Genomic DNA, 25,821 nt, shown 5'->3' on the forward strand with positions numbered 1-25,821 from the left:
GCCTTTTTTGATATTCTGGTCGTTTTTCACGCAAAGCTCGATTCAAATCGATCGTTTGTCGTCGGTAGCGCTCGGTATTAACAGTTTCGCCAGGTTTTAACAGCTCGTAATAGATCACACCCTTCTGATCCCACCAAACACAGAGCATTGTCTTCCGTCCATAGCGATTTCGTCCTGTAGTCGATGTCGGTGGTTCGCCTGGAGCTACCCATGATCTTTTACGCTTAGGATTCTCAAAATATATCTACTTTTCATCGCCAGTCACAATTCGGTGGAGAAATGACTTTCTTTTGTATCTGGCGAGCAGCATTTCGCAAGTGGTTTTTCGGTTTTCCTGCTGTCTTTCATTCGGTTCGTGTGGAACCCGTTTTCCCACCTTCTGGATCTTTCTCATGGCTTTCAAACGCATGGAGACGGCTTCTCGTATCACGTTTAATCGATCAGCGAGTTGTTGTTGCGTTTGAGCGTCATCCTCGTCCAACGGTGCTTGCAATTCGCTGTCTCGAAACTTTTTCGGTGGTCTTCCACGTTCTTCGTTCCTCGCGTCAAAATTGCCACTTCTGAATTTTTTAAACCACTCAAAGCCCTGTGATTTACCAAGAGCATGCTCACCGTAAGCTTCGACGAGCATTCGATGCGATTCTGCAGCAGTTTTCTTCGAATGGTAACAGAAAATCAATGCTGTAGTAGTTTCCAGACTCAAAATTTGACATGTTCGACGCTATTACAAACTACGCTGTTGTATGAAACTTGTATTGTTCTGAGTCGAAAATGTTTGCGAGATGTCAACAAAGACTTTTGGCATCAATGACGCAGTTTAGTGACAACAACATTATCAGCTAGGGCCACCTATAGGCAAATTCCGGTTTCATACTTACAGACCTGATAATATTAAGGGACTTAAAAACTTGACCTAAAATTAAATAGATAAAATTAAATTAAGATTAAATACATAATCATCGGTGCTTGTACATATATTACAAAATAATTTTTTCATACAATCCATAACTTGGAAGGAAAGATCGATGGCAGATTAGGAGCCGCTTATTTGCCAAACCAGTTAACTCGACAAAATTAAGACAGAAAATTGAAACTATATAAGATAAACACGAACCATACTTGATTCTGGTACACTCTGGTACTGACATTTCAAAAATTTAGAGAAACTGAATTAAACAATTTGTTCTGTGAGCGGTTCATACGTACGTCAGTATTAACGAAACGTTGCACAGTTGCACATTGTATACATATATATTTATGTCATTGTTGCAGCAGATAAGAGATAGTATATTTTGAAATATGAAATTTTTAGAGTACGAATATAGTTTTACGTGATGTGCGTAGTATACATAGTTACAAAAATAGATCAAAATAGATCAGAAATAGATTAATTCAGAGATCTATAGTGATTACACTTTTCAGTTGATTTATTTAACGTTTCGAGTCTGTTCTTGATTAAAAACTAGATTTTTTGACATTTTATATAAAGTGTACATCTGATTGTAATGTATAAATAAAATCATCCATAAACTTATGTTAAGGAAAGTATGCTTGCAATGTTTCTAAAGAAATTATATAATGTACAACTTAATATTAAAGATAAGAAATTCTTTAAATAGGTATACAAACTTTAGTGTATATTTATAAATTTTGAAACGAAATTATAGATATCTCTATCTGGCAACATACTTTCAACAATTTTATTTAGATACGTTATTTTGTAAGTTGTAACATTTTCTTCGACATTTTCTATAGAAATTATTTTCTTCAGTTTCACTCTACGCAGCAAGTTTATGTATTTACAAATTAAATTCTCTCACTTTCTACAAGCGAAGATGCGAGTTATTAAATCTCCTGAAAATCTTTCGCAATGATCCTATAAAACATGCACGTAAGATCTTCCTGTATTCCTATTTGGTATAGAAAAATGATCATTGTTCGCAAACTTTCAAAGTATCGCCGAGTATTATTCGGTGGTTTCGAATGAGATACAGACGGGGACAAAAATAAGTGAACATAGTGGAAACAGTTATCGATGAAGTTATCGAACAAGTACCAATACTCTATAAGTTTTATTTATTACATATCCTTACAGTATGTAGATTATCGAGTAAGTAATTGAAATTAATATTTACACTTTTGTATAAACAAACCGTATTTATCGAAACTTTATCCATATCTATTTCCACTATCTGTCCACTTTTCTGCAAACTGATTTTTCTTTTGTTTATCTTGTAAAAAAATTTCTTTGTGTATTTGAAATAGCATCAAACGTTTGAGAAACTATATTCTGGCAATATATTCGTTCTTTTCAAAGCATATCTTTGAACAGGCGTGGTCTGTGCCATTAATATTCTACTTGGAAATCTGGACGGTGGTGCTGGTATCTGTTTCGGTAACTCGCTGGAAGTCACCATAGAGCTCTCAGTAGTGGAGAGATTATCTAAACCGTAAACTATAGTTAGTCTATTTAATTTTTTAGCTTTCTTTTTCGAAACATTTTTACCATATTCACGTTTCGTATTAGCTTGATGGTCAATTTTTTTTAACGGTCGAATTATTTTATTGCGATGAGATGTCCAATCAGTTTGCCTTTGCAGAGGAGGTGTCACTCTAAGAAATTCTATAGGATCGTGAACAGTAGTCGTTCTAGATGTTACGCCTTTGCGAAAAGAACCGCTATGGCCTCGTACGTTTACATAAACCTTTGGTCTGCTATTCTTTAAGTAATAGAGCTTTTCATCGAAACTTTGAAATTTCGACGGATCTGCTAAGACGTGTCTGCCCTCGTTAACCGCGTTTGCTTTGAAGTTCGCACTTAGGCCAACATCTCTCACGCCAAAAATTGAGCGAGGTACCACTTCTGGATTTGGATAACTCTCGTTGCGAGCTTCTTCAGATTGTTTCAGCATCGCGTGTATGATATTTTGAAGGCTGGACGCGTCCATTTCGTCTGGACTTTGAAGTTCGATTTCCACGAGACTGAAAAAGAAAAATAGCCCTTTTTTAACTCGGTTCGTGATTTTCTAATATTTGTGACCGCGGATATGAAAGATAGTATTAAGCATCGGTTTTCGTAAAATGAATTTCCAAAGGTGAAACAAAATGCTGCGTCATTAACAAATGGAATCAAGAATATAAATATTTCGAGGCAATGTTCACGAAATATCGGTACAAAGCGTAACGCACTATCAAAACACGATCGAAATTTCCTGTCTACGAACGGTGATATACATCTAATATGCCTAATTTCTTTCCTTTGTCATTAATTAATTTCCTTTGTCACAAATTCGTTAACACGGTTCAAATAAATTGTAAATGTATTAACCATGATCGATTTTTATAATATTTCGTATGACTTGTATGACAATCTTCATTTACTTTCAATGGTTTTTAATTTTCGCGTTACGAGGACGTAAAATCGTCACGATCCTTTTTACTTTAATCCATAATTCTTTCTGTTTCATCATTTTTCACCATTTCCCCTCCGTATCAAAGTTTGCCAAGGATGTGGCTAATTTTAAAATTGACAACACGATGAAGATCGGAATGCAGCATACTAAAAATCAAGTACAAATTGCACAAACAAAATTGTATAAATTGACGAGCATTAAAATAACAAAATCCACAATTCACAACGACAAAGTAGAGAAGGAATCGGATGGGAAGAGAATAAATCAGGATAAAACATAATTAATTAAGCAGTGTTTTATTCTGCTTTCTCTTTTATTAGGTCTACACGTATGAAAGAAACGATCTAGAAAAGTGTATTCAGCATGGACATATGAATGCCATTGAAATCACCGACTCTGTCTTCACCGTCTTCGCTGAAAATAGCTTTAACTGACAACAGCGTTACCTGACTGGCGGTATTAGCACGGGCAAATAAAAGAGAAATTGTACCTATGTAGGGTTGTTGCTGCAGATAATCGACGAATTAAGAGAACTAACCCGTACAAGCTGGATAGCAATTAAATAAATTTTGGTTTGATTTCAATTAATTTACCTTTAGTTTGAGCGTAATTTCAACACAAATCAATATCAAATCCATAGCTTGCGTTAGATTCGAGGTAGTACCTTTACCCTTACCTGCATAAGTAAAAATCCTCTCTTATTTTCTTGTACTACCGGGTCGAAGCTGGTATCGGTGAAGTCTATGTCGATGATTTCAATGGAAACCACCAATGGTACATAGTCCACATACATATTGTATAATATTAGGTCATCTCATAAGTTCGTGCCGTTTTTCGAACGGTTATATGTGTTATTTTTTTTAAACACCTATGAATCGTTGTCTTAGGTATTTTCAGAACATTTGACGTCTCTTGAACCGTCAAACTTCGTGATTTTTCAACAAGATCCCCAATTTTATCTTTGTCTGTCAATTTTATCTTCGTCTGTCTGAGGAGGAAGCCCGGAGCGTTCCTCGTCTTCTAAACAGAAATTCCCAGCTCTAAAACGTTGGAACCACTTCCTACAGGTGCGAGATGAAAGCGCATTTTCTCCGTAAACAGCACATATGTTTTTCGTGGCAATTGTTACAGAACTTCCTTTCCGAAATTCATACAACACGAGATGTCGAAAATGGATACGCATTTCACTCGTGATTTTTTACTGTTAGAAGTCACTGTGTTCGCTATATTACGATCTTATACCCACGAAAATCTGCTCTAGCCTGTTCTCGATCAGCTAAGCTCATGTGCATTGGTCCCTTATCGCCGTACGTTTGTAAATCGACACATGAAATGTATACGCAAAAGTCGGCACGAACTTATGGGATGACCTAATATGTATCTTCCTCTTATGAGACACATCCGAAGAATCGGGAGCACTCTTTTTCTGAAATTAGTAAACATAATGACAAAATTTCTTTCGTTTTACTTCAAGGCCCGCTATCTAGAAAGCGTCACGTCGTTTCGTACTAAACGCGACGATTCATTTACATCGACGCTCAGTCTGCGAAGCGTACGGATAAGATACATTTCGTCCCGTTATTAAAATGTCGAGGGACGAGCAAGTCGCTCTCATCCTGTATCGCTACATTCGTTTATGGCTGCAACGTATGGCTCACGATGTTAAAGTCAGTCGTTATGACGAAAACGGTGCACATTACTTCACATTACTTCACAATGGTCGCTGCATGGAAGTGTACCGTTAGCATCAACGCGTCTACAGAGTGACATTTCATGGACAGTGGGCCTTACTTTGAACCCGAGCTAACATCAGATAATATATATACAGTTATAAAGATACATACAGTTTCAGAAGACCTAAACGAGGCAAAATTGGTGAAAGAGAAGAACGTGTAGACCATGTTGATAGTACATTGATTATTAAAGTACTTGGTAACACTGGTTTAATTACACAGCGTGTAAAAGATCCAGAATCTTAAGTATACAATTTTCATACAACTTCTCCTATCTTTAGATTTACTATTTACGCAGTCTTGGACCCTCTATGGAGTCTATATTGGATCCTCTTAAGTCGGTCCTACTTTAGCCACAGATCAAACTAACATTTTACTAATAATATGGATATGTATAATGACGTATACGATAGTTGAATGAATAGGATTAAACGAACACACGATACATCACATGCTATAATCAAATACCGTGCATTCAACTGCCACGCCAGAAGCAGACCATATCTAAGACTAGTGTATATATAGACTTATAGAATTATGGGTTTATACTATCTGTTTTGTACTAAGATGAAATGGGATATTATTTAAAACTAGATCTATCGATGTCTAAAGTGTGAAACTTATATTAAAGAACTTGTATCAAGATGGAAGATATATGTATGGAAAAGTATATAACGTAAGGAGAAACATAATCTTTCGTCCATTTAGATATTATATTTTATAAGAAATCATAGAGATCCCTCAAAATGCATCGTTATCTATCTACAAAATTTGTATAAAAAATTACAAATTGCTCACTTTCGCCACACCGGTGAAAATTCTAGCGTTAAAAGGGAGATAATTCTGGATTCTTTAGATGAAGTTGTGCAGTAAAATTGTAATTGAATAGAAGATAGAGATATCTAATGTGGCCTCCCTTTTTCTTCCTAAGAGATATTTGTTTCTAATAGGTAAAAAAGCAAAGAGCAATCTCTTCGATTATCTTTATCTGATGATTCAACGGTGCCCATTTCCTCTGCACAGCATCCCCCATCTGTACTTCTTATGTCTGTGATTATTATAACGTCTAAATCGTTATCGCTATCGAAAACACAGTCGAAATCCGAAGAATGGCAAATACGTCAACTGTACTTTTGTTAAAAAAAATTTATCCGATTCCTAATTCTTATTATTTGAAATATGCTTTTATAAGCGGAAGTTGTTTTATCCGAAACTCTTAGTATAACGACTTTATTATCACTTGACATGGAGATGTGACTCTGGGAGAAAGGAAGGAAGAGAAAGCGAGAGTATTTATGCAGAACAGAAGAAAAGTAAAAATTATAGGAAGTTATAATAGAAATGGTAAATACATAATTAATACCTGTAATCGTTGGTATTAGGATTATTAGCTCTTTCCACCTCAGAATTGTGTGGGAAACTTGGTAAAGATTTTCCCCCGTAGAATCTTTGGTCATTTCCTTTCCGATCAAAGTGTTGGATATAATTTGGCGAAGAAGGTGGCCTTGGAAGAACCATTGCCGAGAATGATCGCTGTATAAGTGCAAAGAGCACCGTTGCCGTGTAGTAATTTACCGCTGCTAACATTCTGAAATGCCATTTTATGTTTTAAAATGCTTCGTCAATCTTAGAAAAGGAAAGCATAAAGTCATTTTTCTCTGAATAGTTTACTTCTTAATTACTTTGTTGTACAAGTATGTTACTATGTTCAAGTTAACTATGTGTATACATTTATTGAAAGTAATTAACGAGAAAAGAACTTTTATGTATAATATATTATTTATCGTAGCGAGGGTTAAAAGTCAGTACATCTTCTTTGGTTACATAAACACACGTTCAGTAGAATTTCGTTCGCTCTTTAACATGTTACCTATATATAAGTGTGATATAAATATACATTGCAGCGTTTGCAGCATAATTTTAGTAACCTACATACTAAGTCTTACATTGCCATGTTATGATATATCTGTACCTCGAGATACCATAACTCATTATGTATATTATTATATCTAAGCTATAACATATTTCCATATATACAGTATACTTCATGGCAAGACATGCCCAATATTATAATATATCTAGATATTCTATAGATATATGGCGATTTCCATATATACAGTATACTTCATGGCAAAACATGCCCAATATTATAATATACCTAGATATTCCAGAGATACATAGATATATGGCCATTTCCATATATACAGTATACTTCATGGCAAAACATGCCCAATATTATAATATACCTAGATATTCTATAGATACATAGATATATGGCGATTTCCAGATATACAGTATACTTCATGGCAAAACATGCCCAATATTATAATATACCTAGATATTCTATAGATATATGGCGATTTCCATATATACAGTATACTTCATGGCAAAACATGCCCAATATTATAATATACCTAGATATTCTATAGATATATGGCGATTTCCATATATACAGTATACTTAATGGCAAAACATGCCCAATATTATAATGTACCTAGATATTCTATAGATATGTAGATATATGGCGATTTCTGTTTATTACAAATATTGTCCACTTTCGCTACAATTATAAGAAACGAAAAAGAGGAGAATGTTAGTGCACCTGGTCACTCACACGAGACAGTATGTACGAGCGTGTTACAATAAACGCGCAGTGAAAGTTTTACCTGTTCGCAAGAGCAACCTTAAGGAACAGAATGATACAATTTCTCTTGTTTCACTTACGTAAGCCATACGTATACCGAAGTAATATAATATAGTTGTCATAATCGAACAAAGCAGCTCAAAACTATATTTAACAGGAGAATCGATTTAAGTAGATCAGAGTTGAAATTTTATATTTTACATCGATTTTTCTTCCAAAATACTCGCTACTTATAATCCTTTTAAATCTCCTTAATATATCTTATCTTTCGTAATTCAACCTAAAACGTGAACTATTTAAAATATCGAACTGTTATGTTAAATTTTTGTTCGAAGAATATGCAAAGTCGCGCAGTCGGTTTCTTGCATTGATCGTATTATTTCTAAGAATATAAGAAGAAACAAATGCCAGAGTCAGTTAATCGTTTTCTTCGAATGAAAAGAGAGTATGAACATTTTTATTTTTATCGTTAAACACGCGTTATATTCGTAAGAAGTAAGCAAACTTGAAAAAATGATTTATAATTTTTCTCGATCTTGAATCTTCATCTCAAGACTTCGAGACAAGAAATTGATCAGAACCAGAATTTACGAAATTAGATAAATATATTTTTCAAATTGCCAAGAATCGACCTAGCTTTCTCTTTTTCCCAAGTACGAAAGTTCAGCTAGGTAAAATAGCGTCTTATAGAACTCGTCTTGTTTCTGTAAGTCGCATGTTATGCGAATATGGAATTACAATCTCCCTTAGATGCGATGATTCGTTCTAATAAACATCGAGTTCTTAGGTTTTATCATGCGGCTGTGGAAGGTAGTGGTTCGATTCTTTTAAACAATCCATTTACCTCGAAGCAGGAATAGAGCAGAAGGTTGAGAATCTATTGTTACTTCGTGTTTATTGTATTATAATATTTTTACACATATCTTTGTTTCGTTTTTATATTATAATTAGACCGAGGATTTAAACAAATTCATATTTTTGATTTTCTTTAAATTGTTTTATCTCACAAGTATTATAGAAAGCACTATATTCTGTTGTATATCAAGAAAAAAAGAAAGAAAAAAGAAGTCGAAAATGTAGAATAAACATTTTTTTTAATTTTTTTTTTAATTTTTCCATCGAGACAACGATCTACAGCGAGATCCGTTATAACGAGACGCGACAAAGTGCACGCGTACCGAGCCAAAATTCAACGCGTACCGAGCGAGACGCGACAAAGTGCACGCGTACCGAGCCAAAATTCAAAGTCGATTCTCTAGAAAACAAAGCCTCGAACTAAAAATGTTTATTGTATATTTTGGGCTTCTTTTTTCGCGTAGAATCACGACCCTTTCCGCTTGTACCACCAGTTACCAACCACCCTGTATATTCTTCTCATGTTACGTACATTTTGTGTAATTTTTCACTTTCAAACTTTCTGTAAAAAATCTGCACTCCAACTGTGATATAATTATTAGAAAAGATATTCTAAATAATAACTATAGCACATAATTCGAATACGTTTTTCATTCGTTTATATTATTTCATTTATTTATATCTCCATGTCGTCCATAGTTGACAAATTTTCTCTCCAATTCGTATCAAAAAAGAGTTGCTTTTTGCTTGGAATAAAAATTTGTATAATTTTGTATAAAAGATGAAGATTCTCCATGTATTACTTTCAACGATTCTGAGAAACATTCGATGTACAAGTCAGCGTTAGAGCTGCTAACGCTAATATCAAAACTATAATAATTCAAGTAAATAATATCCCCAATCATAAATTGGTATATTATAACCGTTTTAATTGTTAATTTTATTTACATCTCCATTTCGTCCATAGTTGACAAATTTTCTCTCCAATGCGTGTCAAAAAAGAGTTGCTTTTTGCTTGGAATAAAAATTTGTATAATTTTGTATAAAAGGTGAAGATTCTCCATGTATTACTTTCAACGATTCTGAGAAACATTCGATGTACAAGTCAGTGTTAGAGCTGCTAACGCTAATATCAAAACTATAATAATTCCAGTAAACAATATCCCCAATCATGAATTGGTATATTACAACCATTTTTTATGGTTTATGCTATTAAAATTGCTAATTGTTAATTTTATAAGACATAAATGAACTTTTAAGTAGACTTTTATTCAGAACTTATTAAGATCGTACAAGAAGTATACGATAGATTAATTAAACGCCCCATTAACAAATAATAAATGGGTCTGTCCTGAAAAGGCGAACTGGAATCACTGAATGATAAAAACAAAACGCAGCATACGAAGACGAAAACACGAAATCCAAAGAATCACAAATATATCATCTAATCATCGTGAAAGTTTCAAGTCTAAAAAAGCTAATAGGTTTGTGCATGGAATAAATCTTCCTTTTTTTTTAACTCTTTGTTACAAAGTGCCGTTTAACATCGAGGAAAATATCGCGCAATAATCTCGCGGTAATCGTGTCTTACTGTTCGCCTAGCAGAGTAACGGAAAGGTCCTCCTTTCCAAAGAGATCTATGGTCCGACTTGTCAGTGGGTGTGGTTCTTTCGATGTAGGTTCGCGTTAAAGTGGAAACAGGTTCTCTTAAAAAGTGCAAGTGCATTCGTTGCCCTGGTGAACGTACTCGGTTATACTCGGTGAACGTAAGAGTCCACGTGGAGTCGGTCTGTCAAACGATTCAAGTTTCTATCGCCAGTTATACCCGCATTCGTCCGCTTGCAAGTTTCATTTTCGGTATACCGTACTTCGTACTACTTTTAACTTTCATTTTAATCGATTATCGCTATTAGTCCGCGCTTGCAACGCTTATTGTCGCTGCGTACTTTAAGAAATTGCGTTTCTTTCGAACGATTCGAATTCTAACTTTCTGATTCGATTTTATGTCCAGGTATATGCGTGTTGCGTACACTGCGTATCAAAAGTATACTTTCTTACTTTTCACAGAATGTGAATTATTTAGAAAATGACGAATAGAAAGACGCAAGGTGGTGTCGATCTTCGTTAGAATCATCATGGCACGCAAAAAGATCGGTGCCTGCGTGTGTCGAACACCATGGGTAGGTTTTATTATTTAATTTCATCATCCTCGGTTTGTTCGATCGTTTAGCTATGATAGGGAAGGTTCTTCCAAACGGATAGACGATTCTCGTGATCAAATCTGGCAATGATTAAAACCGATTGACACCACGATGAATGCGGAAAATGTTTAATTTCACCATGTTATGGATAAGTTGATAAGCTAAGATAAGATAATGGATAAGTTTTCTTCGTTATTTTCTCATTAATTCGTCCCGTTGTCACATATTTTAATTACATGTACTGTTAATGCAAACCGATAAAAATTTTTTTTTTATTTATTTATTTAAATTTTATAATTTGTCCAGTAGGACATTTGGTAAAATATTATAGCTTAGTGGTATAATAATATAACGTGTGGATGGTTACCCCCAGCGGGGTTCCATCCTCCAAGTTGTTTATTTTATTTCTATTGTGTGGTTTGCGAGATGCTTCTTCTTCGGTCTTCTTTCTATTATGGTTTTATTCGTTTCAGCAACCAGCTGGTTTGGGTGTGTTACAAGTCTTTCTTTATACTTTCTTGCATATCTAGCGATTTCCTCTTCGACTGTTGGAATTTTTAAATCTTTTCGTAAGTCTTCGTTTCTGACGTACCATGGAGCGTTAACTATCGTTCTTAAAATTTTTGCTTGCTCTGTTTCTATTTTATTTATGTGACTCATTGCTGCCGTCTCCCATAGTGGGACTCCGTATGTCCAGATTGGTTTGATTATTGTTTTGTATATATTTAGTTTATTCATTGTGCTTAATTTAGATTTTCTATTGGTTAACCAGTACATCTGCTTCCTTAAGTACATGTGCTTCCTTTTTTTCACGTATTCTGTTTATTATTGATTTTATATGAACCGATTAAAATGTCCACACGTTTATGAGCGGAAATCTATGTTAATTTGAAATGTATATGAGGTAGATTTATTATAATTGAACGCACAAAGATGTTGCAACGCTACATCACGAGGTATGTTTATTTCTGTGCACTGTTACTTTGCATTAAACTGTGACACCGTGACTTTCTATCAAAACAAAGGAAGAAAAAGAAAAGGAAACAATATTTTGGAAATCTCTTACATCGCGATTTAAAAACGCGACGACACGCTACATAATTATTTCGATATAATCTGTGCGAAAACAATTTATTATTTCTACAGACTTCTTTAATCTTCCATTTCCAATTTTCTAGTTTTTCACATTCGTTGTATATCTTTTTGTACAGCTCTTTTCGGAAATCCACCTATCGCGCAAAAACAGGACTGGATCGTATTATACTTGAAATAATTTATCTCTTTCTCTTGTTATATTAGTTACAGTATGTGAATTAGCTCCAACGCTTGTATTTTAGTTTTATTGTATAATTTTAGATCGTTTTATCGAAGTTAAGTGACGCACATTTAAATAATTACAGTTTGCTATTACGTGCTATTTCGTATACAGGGTGGTTGGTAACTGGTGGTACAAGAGGAAAGGGGGTTTCTACGCGAAAAAAGAAGCCGAAAATATAGAATAAAAATTTTTTTTTTAATTTTTCCATCGAGACAACGATCTACAGTGAGATTCGTTATAACGAGACGCGATAAAGTGCACGCGTACCGAGCCAAAATTCAAAGTGGATTTTCTCGAAAACAAAGTCTCGAACGAAAAATGTTTATTCTATATTTTCGACTTCTTTTTCGCGTAGAATCACCCCCTTTCCCCTTGTACCACCAGTTAACAACCACCCTGTATCCAACCACCCTGTATATTAGGAAATGCAATCTGTCTCGTATGATTTTTCCAAAATCAGAAAAATGATAAAGTTGTTATTGAAATAGGAAGCGCAAATGACTTTAGATGGTAGCGTGCTGAAATAAATTTTTACATATCGTCTTTGTTCTTGTTTATAGTTTTGCAGTAATTTATGCATTGTAATATCGTTAAGGATAAAGCGAATAATATCAAAACTCGCGTAAAAGAACAAGAAACGAAACGTACAACGTTCCAAGTCCTAATCTGGCGCCAGAAATACGAAGAAATACGATCCGATGGATTTTTGTGAAATTTAATGATGATATTTTAATTAGTTTTACGATTAATCTTCCTCTTTAATCAATTTTTCACGAGATCGGAGAACACATAGGACAAATGTATCAACAATTATCTTCCTTTTACGATTCAAATATTTTATTTAGCGTGCAATAGAAAAATACATTCATCAAAAATAAGATTTCAGACGTCAAATTGTATTCTATATTTTCCTCTTACTTTCACATTTAGAACATCGACTATCGATTATCTATCCCTATGTAGACGTCAACTATGGAAGTTCACTTATTTGAAACTTGATTTTCTCGAAAATGACATGTCCAATGCAACTTCATTATCTTCGATTTTCCTCTTATTTCGAGAGGTACTATTTTTGAGATTTCTCTGACCCCCACTTTTGTCACGAATTACGGACTACCCTGTGTATCTTCTGTTAAAAATTGCGCAAGTTTGTATTTCACAATGAACAATGTTTCGTAATATTTCGAGATAATACTTCGGATTTTTCGATCGGTGCAACTGTTCGCGACTTTCATTGTCATCGACTGCGTTAGATTCTGGAATTCTTTCGTCATTTCTTTTACGCAAATACACGAGATTTATATTTAAAAATAAATTTCTTAGTGTCGATTGTTTGTAGCGTCTAACTTTCCATGGGAAAGTCTCCAGTAAGCTCTTCCGTGTTTCATCTTTCAATTCGTAGCATCTTCGATTTATTTTTTAACGTAGCAATCGTTTTAACGCGATCATCTGACAGAATAATTTATACCAAATGTATTCCATGATATTTACCTCTCCGTCGACTATCTGAGTCGAGCCCAAGATGTTATGTAAAAACATTAGGAAAATTGTATACAGGGTAGTTGCTAACTGGTGGTACAAGCGGAAAGGGGGTGATTCTACGCGAAAAAAGAAGTCGAAAATATAGAATAACAATTTTTTTTTTAATTTTTCCATCGAGACAACGATCTACAGTGAGATCCATTATAACGAGACGCGATAAAGTGCACGCGTACCGAGCCAAAATTCAAAGTGGATTTTCTCGAAAACAAAGCCTCGAACGAAAAATGTTTATTTACCAACCACCCTGTAGAAGTTAACGATCGAAGGTAAAGAAATTGGATCAGTGGTTTCGCGTAACAAGTGCTAATGTCATATTTTTGCAAAAGTCAGTTGGACCCGGCTGTAAGCGATTGTATATTTTGTATAAAAAAACTACAAGTTGAAATTCTATGTTCAAGCGACGATAATGGGATTTGTACATGCGAATGTTGATATTTTTCTGCGGAAAATACCAAAGTCGATATAAATTTTATCTTCTTGTATTAGAAAAGAAAGTAGAAACGGCAGGAACGCTTGTGTAATTCAGAAATTATTTAAACACGAATTTTTAAACATATCTTGAAGCGTTAATATCTCAATTTTATGAGTACTACAATATCATCGATACATTCTGCACCAAACCACAGAGATAATTCCGAAAAATAACGAATCAGATGTAAAGCACAATCGTTACGTTATTACACTATGTTTGTTACAACACGCATCTTTTTAATTTACCTAGCAAATCTATGAATCTATATATTAGGTCATCCCATAAGTTCGTGCCGTTTTTCCAGCGGTTATATATGTTATTTTTTTTAAACACCTATGAATCGTTGTCTTGGGTATTTTCAGAACATTTGACGTCTCTTGAACCGTCAAACTTCGTGATTTTTCAACAAGATCCCCAATTTTATCTTCGTCTGTCTGAGGAGGAAGCCCGGAGCGTTCCTCGTCTTCTAAACAGAAATTCCCAGCTCTAAAACGTTGGAACCGCTTCCTACAGGTGCGAGATGAAAGCGCATTTTCTCCGTAAACAGCACATATGTTTTTCGTGGCAATTGTTACAGAACTTCCTTTCCGAAATTCATATAACACGAGATGTCGGAAATGGATACGCATTTCACTCGTGATTTTTTACTGTTAGAAGTCACTGTGTTCGCTATATCACGATCTTATACCCACGAAAATCTGCTCTAGCCTGTTCTCGATCAGCTAAGCTCAAGTGCATTGGTCCCTTATCGTCGTACGTTTATAAATCGACACATGAAATGTATACGCAAAAATCGGCACGAACTTATGGGATGACCTAATAGTAAATATAACGTTAGCCTTCGTTAGAAAGGAGAAAATTTACACGCCCGTGGTTTATGCACAAAAGGGATGATATATTATTTAGTGAGTAGAAAGTGTCAATAAAATTGGCAATAAACACGGACGTATCTAACGGTAATCATTGATGAAATTGATAAGAGATTTCGCTTGGTAAAAGTGCTTTGCGCGTACCTGAAGTAGAATGTTGAAATAGGTCAACGCGAATACGATCTATTTGGATCAGTCAATGTTGCGGGTGTAGTAGCTGCGGTTGTTCGCAGCTATCTAAAAACTGGTGCACTTTACACCAATAAGAGATGACCGACATCAAGCGTTATTTCGTTACAACAAATTAAAACTACAAACTTGTATAAACTTGAAAATAATGAATCACTTGTGATAACTAAATGTCACTGGATTTCGCATTTTCTAGCATTCTGTATTCATCGGACAATTTATCGGTCATGATTTGCACGTGAATCTTAACGATGGAAATTCGAAACGGTCCTGTACGATCGAATACGCGTTACACAGATGATGGCTCTGTTTGCACTGCGGCCACGGATCGAGCGAAGGTAATGAAATAGCTAAGTGAAACGTCGCCCTCTCTCTTTTTCTCTTTCCCTCTTTCTCTCTTTCTCCTCCCTATCTCTTTTTCATTCTGTTCGTTACTTTCTCCTTCGTCCTTTCTTTGGTTTTCAATTTCTTTTTATTGATTTCGACTACGATCGTCCCTACAACAATTAGCGTACTATATACCTCATATTGCCGCAGAATGGCAAAGTTTTAATATATCATAACGGTGACTTCTAACAGTAAAAAATCACGAGTGAAACGCGTATCCATTTCCGACATCTCGTGTTATATGAATTTCGGAAAGGAAGTTCTGTAACAATTGCCACGAAAAACATATGTGCTGTTTACGGAGAAAATGCGCTTTCATCTCGCACCTGTAGGAAGTGGTTCCAACGTTTTAGAGCTGGGAATTTCTGTTTAGAAGACGAGGAACGCTCCGGGCTTCCTCCTCAGACAGACGAAGATAAAATTGGGGATCTTGTTGAAAAATCACGAAGTTTGACGGTTCAAGAGACGTCAAATGTTCTGAAAATACCCAAGACAACGATTCATAGGTGTTTAAAAAAAATAACATATATAACCGCTGGAAAAACGGCACGAACTTATGGGATGACCTAATATGTATAAACATACATAATATAAATGTTTAGAAATATGTAACAGTGATGTATGTAATTATTCATTTAATCGCCTGTGCCAGGGTTCTTTTGCACGAAACGATTACATTTAAAGGAGTTCATTAGATTTCATCAGTTTTAAAACGAGGTGGCTAACGGTTTCCTTATCCATGGAAATCTCTTGGTAGAAGTATACAGTTGCACTGTAACGACAGAACGGTTTTATTTTCGACGGTGCAGAAGATGTCACAGGAAATCCTGCCATTCAAAGTTAAGAAATTGATTAAAATGATTCGTTGAGGATTCAACTTTGAGTATCCTTTCATAGATCGTCTTGAAACAACGTTATTTTATTTCCAGTCTTCATCTGTTTCGTACAATGTCCTCCACACGATATAGCGAATATTTGTGAACAAATTTTTGACTATGCTATCGTGCATATACAGAGTGTCTTGTTTTAATCCGCTCAAGTTTATTTAAAACACTTTTTCGAATAACCTACTGTCTTTTTACTGCGCGAATTAAACTTGTTCCATCTCGAGGAGGACGTCTTACGATCATCACCAGATTTGTCTAAGTGGAAGAGTTCTTGAAATCTAAGTCCCAACATGATTTTTGCTCTTTTAAATGGAACCGTGTACTTTCTTATACGCCATTCGATACAGTTTCTCATACAAAAAGGTATTGAGGTACTTGTATCTAAAAATATACAGTTTAAAAGATATTCCAATGTTAATTGAATAATTCGGTGCATGAAAGATAGAATAAACTTTACGAGATTAAAGTTAGGATATCTTTCAGTATAAACATACATAATATAAATGTTTAGAAATATGTAACAGTGATGTATGTAATTATTCATTTAATCGCCTGTGCCAGGGTTCTTTTGCACGAAACGATTACATTTAAAGGAGTTCATTAGATTTCATCAGTTTTAAAACGAGGTGGCTAACGGTTTCCTTATCCATGGAAATCTCTTGGTAGAAGTATACAGTTGCACTGTAACGACAGAACGGTTTTATTTTCGACGGTGCAGAAGATGTCACAGGAAATCCTGCCATTCAAAGTTAAGAAATTGATTAAAATGATTCGTTGAGGATTCAACTTTGAGTATCCTTTCATAGATCGTCTTGAAACAACGTTATTTTATTTCCAGTCTTCATCTGTTTCGTACAATGTCCTCCACACGATATAGCGAATATTTGTGAACAAATTTTTGACTATGCTATCGTGCATATACAGAGTGTCTTGTTTTAATCCGCTCAAGTTTATTTAAAACACTTTTTCGAATAACCTACTGTCTTTTTACTGCGCGAATTAAACTTGTTCCATCTCGAGGAGGACGTCTTACGATCATCACCAGATTTGTCTAAGTGGAAGAGTTCTTGAAATCTAAGTCCCAACATGATTTTTGCTCTTTTAAATGGAACCGTGTACTTTCTTATACGCCATTCGATACAGTTTCTCATACAAAAAGGTATTGAGGTACTTGTATCTAAAAATATACAGTTTAAAAGATATTCCAATGTTAATTGAATAATTCGGTGCATGAAAGATAGAATAAACTTTACGAGATTAAAGTTAGGATATCTTTCAAGATAATCATTTTATCACGCGTGTACTTTGATACCTTTTCATGTACATTTCGTTAGAGAAGAAAAGTCAACTTGCAATCTCGATGGCCACCTGGATAACATCCGTAACCATCAGCCAACGTTCTCCTCATTGTTGTTGGTTATTACCTTATTACCAAATAAAACTACTACGATAAATTTATGAAATTAATACAAATTATAAATTGACTGGCAATTTCTATGAAAAATGTAAAAGCGCAAAAATACACAGAGCGCGTGTTCCATGCAAAAATGTATAAAATATCGAAAATACAGTGCTCTCCATAGTACGAAGGTCGTGCAAAAAATAATACTCCTTTTAACGTAATATACTTGGGTATTTTACGATACAACCATTACCCTATTTAACACCTATGGTAATGGTGAAACGAGTAATTGTATTACTTATTATTATTTATTTATTATTACTTAGTCCGTGTCTTTCGGCTTTGGGCGAGCTTTCGGTTTTACAACTCGTTTAACAACTTTTACGCTTTTACGTTCTATCAATCTTATATATCTTTATCTCTTTATATATCTCTTTTCTTATATATCTACCTCCACTCTATTATATTGCACTCCATTATATGATCTCTATAAATATATGGCAATATATGGCATATATGGTCTCTAAAAACTATGGCAACTTTTGGCATTTTGCCTCCTTACTGTGCTTCCTTATTGTCGTTCCTCCCCGTCTTGTATTGCCCTTCTCTTCTCAATTATTGTTTTTAGTTCTGTTAGTCCTTCTCCAGTCTCGTTTAGTATTTTTTCTGTGTCCTTTGGTCCTCCTGTTATTTCGCATTCTTCTATTACGTGTCTTGGGTCTTCTTCTTTCCTTTTACATAGCCTGCATCTTTTTTCTCCCCCTTCTTTCCAGTATTTCTCCTGCTCCGAATACGGGTGGTGCTTATTTGACTACTTGCGAAGGATCGTTGTAGGTATTTGGAAAGATATTCTACAGGAAATAATAAAATTATTGAATTGTTATAAAAGTAATACGAAAATGGTTTATTAAAAAAATTATTTACTCGCATAAAGTATCGATCGAGGTACCTAACCTGTACGTGGCCTGACGGAGATTTCAGTGAAAACACGCGTAGCAGTTAACGTGTTAAAAAATTGAGAAGATCGTTTTTAGGTATATTTGCGTGCTATAAGTTCGCGTCCTTATTCATCTTCAGACACTTGACCATCGTTGCATAAATAGCGGCACCATAGCAAGGATATCGATAACAGGTTCTACATTTTAGGCATTTAATGGCATTGTTTATTCATAATGCTCGTTTCATTATTTACTCGAATATTTCGGTTTGCTGTCTCGAATTGCAGACGCGTTTCTTGAGATCCTCTGTAACGAGAGACGGCCGGCCACCACGTTTACGATCACAGACAGTTTCTCTACTCGTATTGAATTCCCGTACCTATCGTCTCACGAATGATTCGATCATAATCTTGTTACCGTAAATTGTCGAGATTCGATGGTAAATTCCTTTCGAACGAAAGTTTTCAGCATTCGTAAAGCGTAGAGATCGCGTGGCAATTTTGTCGCTCTCGCTCGCGTCGATGGAAACTTCATTTCCTCTTCTTCCAATAATGTTATAACGCGTATAACGCAATGATATTGTTAGAACTACTAAAGCGATAATTCTGCATAGCCTAAACGTTGTAAAGCTGCCTGTCCCCTCTTCGGGACAAGTCCTAAATCAAAGTGAAAGTGTTCGAAAGGTTTCTGATGATTGAATATCGACGATTCAACGCGATCCATGATCCATGATCCAACCATTCAATCTTGTACGATCGTTAATTGGTAACGCAGATCCCCAATCCCGTCCAGGAATCGTATTTATGTAATTTATTACATAAACTAGAGTTTCCTCAATCGCCATCCAACGACATAACAGAAAAATAGCTATAAGGAGAAATTAACGTCAATCGCGAGCACGGAAAGGTTTTAATACGTAATAAGAGAAAAGCATTTTGACTTATTTAATTCCTAATTGCAACCGCCCAATATATTGTCACGTAAAAAATGACAGGAAACCTTTACCTTTATTCTATAGTAAGAGTACAAGTTTACGACTAGGCCGTTACTGAAAGACTGAAGCCTCGATCAAGACCCAGCCCTTCTAGATGTTCGTTTATCTTCTGCCTACGTGCCGAATTCATATTCCTTTGTTTTGGAAGTTGGTGTCGTGTGCAAGGCGGCTCAGGTTTCCTAAGTTGGTTGTAGATGTTTGTTGACGTTACACATCAACGTTATTTGTGTTGAGATGATCGTCGGTGAAGGTGCCCACAAGAACACTCTTGATTTTCAACAATAACGTTTATTAAACTCTTAACAATTAACAATAAATAACGATTAACCACGATTAACGATTAACAACGGTCAACGATTAACAACGATTAATAACAAATAACGATTAACACTGAACTATCAAGAGTCAATAACCCGTTTCTCTAATTGTGTTTGACGCTATGACGCTTAACCTTTCGCAGTTCGGAGCAGAATGAATCTTTTGATTCGAAAGCAAACCGATTCTTTTCTTTGTTGTCACTACGCGCGCGTTTATTAGAAATCCGCGACGGTTGCCGCGTATGCATTCTTCCGAATATTCGGCGAAAGAACCGTAGGGATGTCGATGGTATTAGTGCTTTGTGTCGCGAAGCCGTTGTAAATTTCCGTGATCGGGTGCCGCCACAGTGTCTTTAAAATGGCGTATAAAATTCTGTTTAACCTCCTTAATCTCATTAAATTTTCTAGTTTCTGTGCTACATGAAAAGAGATTTGTATTTTGTACGTTAAATGAAATCTAATGAACATTTTAAGCCCGTGATACGTGTTTCACTCGATTACATACAATCGTTGATGCATTTTCTGCAATATTAGCAAATTCATATTCTTCGCTATCTGTATGTGTCTCATCGAATAATAATATACCGCCATTTGTAAAAAGTAACTACTTGCCAATTCTAAGTATGAATTAGTAAGTGAGCTGAAACACCGATGAAAGCTATCCGAAACCATGTAATATGTAACAGAGTTTACTCGATAGAATTTAATGGGAGAGCTGTATGAAAGCGGTACGAGACCGCTGTTACAACTAACAGGCGCAAAAATAACACTATTCGACGAATTTAAACTTTTGAAGAGTTGCTTTTGAAAATAGTTAAATCAGTGATAAATTTCAGGAAGAATACGTATCGGAAAATATACAGTGGACTCCGATAGAGTATTTTAATAATGCGGTTGTCGTCGAGCTTTTGGAAGGTAAACGTCCACCAGGTCTCTTCTTAGTACTTGACGATGTATGCGCTACTCTTCACGGTGGTAGCGCTGGCGCCGATGCAGACTTGCAAAAGGTAAAATCCAAACACTTTATACATGCATGTATATTAATTTTATATAAAACAGTCTTTGCGATAATACTGCTAATTGAAAAATTAGTAACAGTTTTATCGTAATACGAATGAGTCATTACTCGTCGTTACATATTCGGATATTAAGAATCAATACTCGTTGTATATTGTTTGAATAGTCTGGCATTAATGTAAATTCTAATTCCCTTTGTAGGAGATTAACCCATTCGCAAGCGCAACAGTGTCGCGTGGACTGGCTCAAACCGTGTGTAATTAATAAACGTAACGAGTCAAGTCGCTGGATCAACACACGGAGTTATTATTGCATCCTCGAACGTTTTACCGTTTCTTCGCGTATCTTTATTCGTCGTTATTTATCGTTTAGCGATGTATATTAATCTCTCTCGATCCCTCCGTTTCTTTAGTATTTATTGTATTTACAGTTCCTTCTGAAAGCCCTTCAAATTTATAAATTTTCAGTCGTACGTTACACGGTGTCCAATTGCTGTATTCACGTTCCTCATGCTACAACGTTCATTACTACTCTCTTCGCTTGTTTCAATAATTCTACGTTTTGGGTCGAAGTTGAGAAATGTCATTTAAAACACAACCAACAAATCACACACACATCCTTCACATTGGTGACGCCGACGTGATCACTTGATATGGGAAACCGTCAAGTGTATATAAAATAATTAATAAACAAATAAGTACAGACTATGTTCGCTAAGACGCTGGTACTAACGGATTCGCTAAAGACAGTGTGTAAATCGCTAATAAGATCGCTGAGATGACTGACTGATCAAAACTCATATTGATTCGCACGACTGACAAGTGATTGATAACTGAACTGTTACGGTCGCGTTCGTTTATTTATACTGGTCGGGGGAGAGCCGGAAAATTTGAATTCGAGTTTGCTTGCACGTAGCAGCGATGTTGTTTTGCCCGGAGTTTATTTATTATTGCCTTATTTGTATCCTAACGATATTGATACTCCGAGGCAAAACAACAACATGATCTGAATTGTCCTCTAGCTCATGTGCCTCTACAGGTACATAAGAAATGACATTAACACTATGCGTTTCATAATTCAGTGATACATAATTAATATTATAAAGGGTTGGATAATTTATTTTCTCAGTTCTTATTAAATTAATGAATTTTTGTACTAACAGAAACTTTATTACATTTATTTACAGAAACTTGCAATTGCATCTAACAAACACGAACATTTTCAAAGCACGCAAGATGGATTTACTATTATGCATTATGCCGGTATAGTTTCGTATTCGGTTGATGGATTTTGCGATAAAAATCGCGATGTACTTTTCTTAGACCTTGTGGAACTAATGCAAACAAGTACGAAGTAAGTCATTGTTATTGTCTTTTTACCTGTTTACTTATTAAATAAACTTGGAGATTCCTACGCTCCTATATTTAATTTTATTTTAGCTTAATCTACTGGTAGGTGTATGTAAAACATCTATATATATGTTGTGAATTTGCAGTTCTTTGATCCAGAAATTGTATCCGCCAGAAAGTCAAACAAATAAAATAAAAACGCTTAGATCCAGACCCACCACTGCAGGTAACAAGATTAGAAACCAAGCAAGCCGATTGGTCAATCAATTGATGAAATGTACACCACATTATATCAGATGCATTAAACCAAACGAGACAAAAAGACCACGAGATTGGGATTCGGTTAGAATAAAGCACCAAGTATGTCTTTTCTCTCATGAAGTTAACGAGACTCTTGTTTTTATTTGTTTGTGCATGTTCAATTTAATAATATCAAGACATACCATTTTTTACATATTCCTATTTAAGAAAAGAAAAGGAAATATTTATATATATTTATATACTGTATATTTATACAGTAACTTGTTTTTTGATATAAATTAATTTAACAATTATATAGAAACCTCAAATCTGGGATCCAGCAACTATAAACTTTTTTATTCACGCTTAAATATATATTTTAAGTATGGTATATATATATATACGTATATATATGTGCAGTAGATTTAAGCATTTTCAAACAACACAAAGCACGACTATTACATATTTTTCTGATTAATGTTCTGTTTTCATGTTCTTTCATTTAGGTAGAATATTTAGGTCTAAAAGAAAATATTAGAGTACGTAGGGCTGGTTTTGCATATAGAAGACCATTCGCCAAATTTTTACGAAGATATGGAATTCTCACGAAAGAAACCTGGCCACGTTGGTCTGGTAATGAAAAACAGGGAGTCGAATGGATATTAAAAAGCCTCGATATTAATCGATCGCAGTATCAACTTGGGAAAACAAAACTATTTATAAAAGCTCCCGAAAGTGTAAGTTTCGATTTTATTCTAAAATACAGTGATTACATTATAATAGTTTAATTAGTGGTGTTCATAAAGAATGATAAGAATCTTAGATAAGACGAAATATCGGTTGGTCGGTACAAAAGCACAGCCTTTGCCGTAGAAATCTAAATACTCAAAAAATTGTTTCATATAAATCTACAATATAAATGATCAATGTCACTATTGTTTAATAGCTTTTTACGCTAGAAGAAGCAAGAGATCGGAAATATAACATGTACGCTAGAGTAATTCAAAAAGCATTCAAAAAGTACTTTGCTCGAAAGAGGCAAGAACAAGAAAGACAAGAAGCAGCTGATTTGTTGTTTGGTCGGAAAGAACGTAGACGAGCTAGCTTAAACAGACATTTCATGGGCGATTACATCGGATTGGACGACAAACCTCAAATATTAAATTTAATTGGAAGAAGGGAGAAAATTTTTTTTGCTGAAGTTGTGAAAAAGTATGACAGGAGATTCAAGGTACTTATCTAAATCTACGAAAACTAGCTATTAACAAATATACGCTACGTGTAACGATCTAATAACGGTTCGCAGACGAGTAGAATAAATTTTATTCTAACCAACAAATACTTATACCTTATCGGTCAAGAGCAAATCAAGAAGGGCCCAGAGAAAGGCAAATTAGTAGAAATTATAAAACGGAAATTACCATTCAATCAGATTAGTTATGTATCATTAAGTAAACTTCAAGTAAGTAATTATGTGAGTGAGTCAATAAGAAGTACCATCTAAAATAACTATTGCTTATATAAAGTAGCTGTTAATTGGTTTTATTTCCAAACGTCTTAGATGAATTATGTTATATTTTAAGATACTCACCGGATGGATGCAATTACATTTTAGAATATCTTTTATTTTGTTTGCCAGATATTTTAACTTCAAGTTATCAAATTTTATGTATGAAAAATAAGGAAAGACGCGAATCGATATCCTTGCTTTTACGTTGTCTTTGTCTTTCAAATCCCAATAGGTAACGAGTTTATTTTAGATAGTACTTCTTATTCACTCACTCTTTATCTATTGCCATTGATATTGCTGTTTTGATCATAATCATTATTGTCATTGTAGAAAAAAGTGTAGAGATGGTAATGAACCAATTCTTTCACCAACCCATTTATTAACCATAATTATTACCACATCTGTTGATACTAAAACTATTATATCATTATCGACAATCGATTATTTTTACGTATTGATTACAGGATGGTTTTCTCATTATTCATGTGAAAGAAGATTACGATAGCTTATTAGAGTTAGTATTTAAAACAGAATTTTTGATTAATCTTAGCAAGAGATACGTCGAAGAAACTGGTCATATTCTAAATATAAAATTTAGTAACAAGTAAGATTTTTAATACATCAAACGTAAAATAGTGATTTGGTAAATTAAGTAACGTAACGTAACGTTATGCTAATATCATTCTAACTTTTATAGTTTAGAATATAAGGTTAAAAAGGAAGGATGGGGAAGTGGAGGTACAAGAGAAATACATTTTATACAAATGGAATATAGGAATAAAGAAATTTTGAAAACAAGTGGAAAAATTCTAAACGTTTGGATTGGGCCAGGATTGCCATGCACCACTAGTAAGTTAACAGAAGTAATCGTTAGTCGATAATACAGGTACTGATAGTATCAGATGAGGTTGATCGGAAATGGAAATTATTTATGTAGTGTTCTCAAATTTGAAAAATTTACTAACAATAAAAAAGTACCATTTGGTCGAATAATAGGAGGATTAAAAAATGTAGTCTCTCTCTATTTGCAATACACGCAATAGTTTTTATATTAAGCACTCGTCAATGTACTCGTACGATGTAAGCACTTACGTTTTAGATCCAAATATTACTAAAGCAACGACGTCGATGAAGCAACAATACAACACGTTGAAAAATAGTCATCCTTTTTCAGCAGTTAATTTGCAATCAGGCCCAAACAGATCAATTCAGAAAACTACTCGATCTGTAATTACAGAACAAAATCAAATTTTGGATCGTAAATTGAATAATGTATCACCTCCGAATACGAACGTATCCGGAGAACCTACTTTTCAACTACCTGTGAAAAAGATATCAACAGTTAATCCTTCGAATACTTTACATACATCCACGGAAACAAAAGAGAAAAAGCAGATAACAAAGCAACCGAGAAAGATACAAAATAATGGTGTACCTCTGATGGGCATGTATACCAATCCAAACGACGTACCCCGAGGTGAGTTCATTTTTTCTTTTCATCAATTTCCGATATTTTAGCAGTAAATATTAACAGAATCGATGAT

At 34.7% G+C, this 25,821-nt stretch overlaps 2 protein-coding genes and 1 long non-coding RNA gene across 7 annotated transcripts in view; 1 reads left to right on the forward strand and 2 right to left on the reverse strand.

Annotated features, from left to right (window-relative positions):
• Positions 1–25,821, forward strand: part of LOC100744134 (unconventional myosin-If) — a 44,593-nt gene that overhangs the window by 15,926 nt on the left and 2,846 nt on the right. For all 5 annotated transcript variants that reach the window (XM_033320348.1, XM_012384742.3, XM_024367123.2 and 2 more), the window contains 9 exons: positions 20,998–21,168; positions 22,365–22,531; positions 22,674–22,887; positions 23,274–23,504; positions 23,714–23,998; positions 24,074–24,229; positions 24,742–24,881; positions 24,975–25,126; positions 25,377–25,754. In XM_033320348.1, the coding sequence (XP_033176239.1) occupies positions 20,998–21,168; positions 22,365–22,531; positions 22,674–22,887; positions 23,274–23,504; positions 23,714–23,998; positions 24,074–24,229; positions 24,742–24,881; positions 24,975–25,126; positions 25,377–25,754 (1,894 nt within the window). The remainder of the gene's footprint in view (positions 1–20,997; positions 21,169–22,364; positions 22,532–22,673; positions 22,888–23,273; positions 23,505–23,713; positions 23,999–24,073; positions 24,230–24,741; positions 24,882–24,974; positions 25,127–25,376; positions 25,755–25,821) is intronic.
• LOC105680668 lies at positions 1,914–15,795 on the reverse strand. Its single transcript, XM_012384767.3, has 3 exons — positions 15,192–15,795; positions 6,510–6,734; positions 1,914–2,982 (listed from the first exon to the last, which is right to left on the reverse strand). Exons 2-3 carry the CDS (start codon positions 6,731–6,733, stop codon positions 2,268–2,270), a joined length of 939 nt encoding a protein of 312 aa, XP_012240190.1. The 5' UTR covers position 6,734; positions 15,192–15,795; the 3' UTR covers positions 1,914–2,267.
• Positions 18,477–19,424, reverse strand: LOC117151569. Its single transcript, XR_004461591.1, has 2 exons — positions 18,867–19,424; positions 18,477–18,763 (listed from the first exon to the last, which is right to left on the reverse strand). It is a non-coding gene; the product is annotated as an uncharacterized LOC117151569 (long non-coding RNA).

The sequence above is a fragment of the Bombus impatiens genome, unplaced genomic scaffold (assembly GCF_000188095.3).
Source record: "Bombus impatiens unplaced genomic scaffold, BIMP_2.2 scf_0296, whole genome shotgun sequence".
In the NCBI taxonomy this organism is placed as follows: Eukaryota; Metazoa; Arthropoda; class Insecta; order Hymenoptera; family Apidae; genus Bombus; species Bombus impatiens.

Bases quoted from the DNA above. Each gene is read 5' to 3' on its own strand.
- LOC105680668 (XM_012384767.3), bottom strand. From the start codon at position 6,733: ATGTTAGCAGCGGTAAATTACTACACGGCAACGGTGCTCTTTGCACTT. The intron at 2,983-6,509 runs GTATTAATTATG...TTTCTTTTTCAG, and splicing joins CCTAATACCAACGATTACAG to TCTCGTGGAAATCGAACTTC.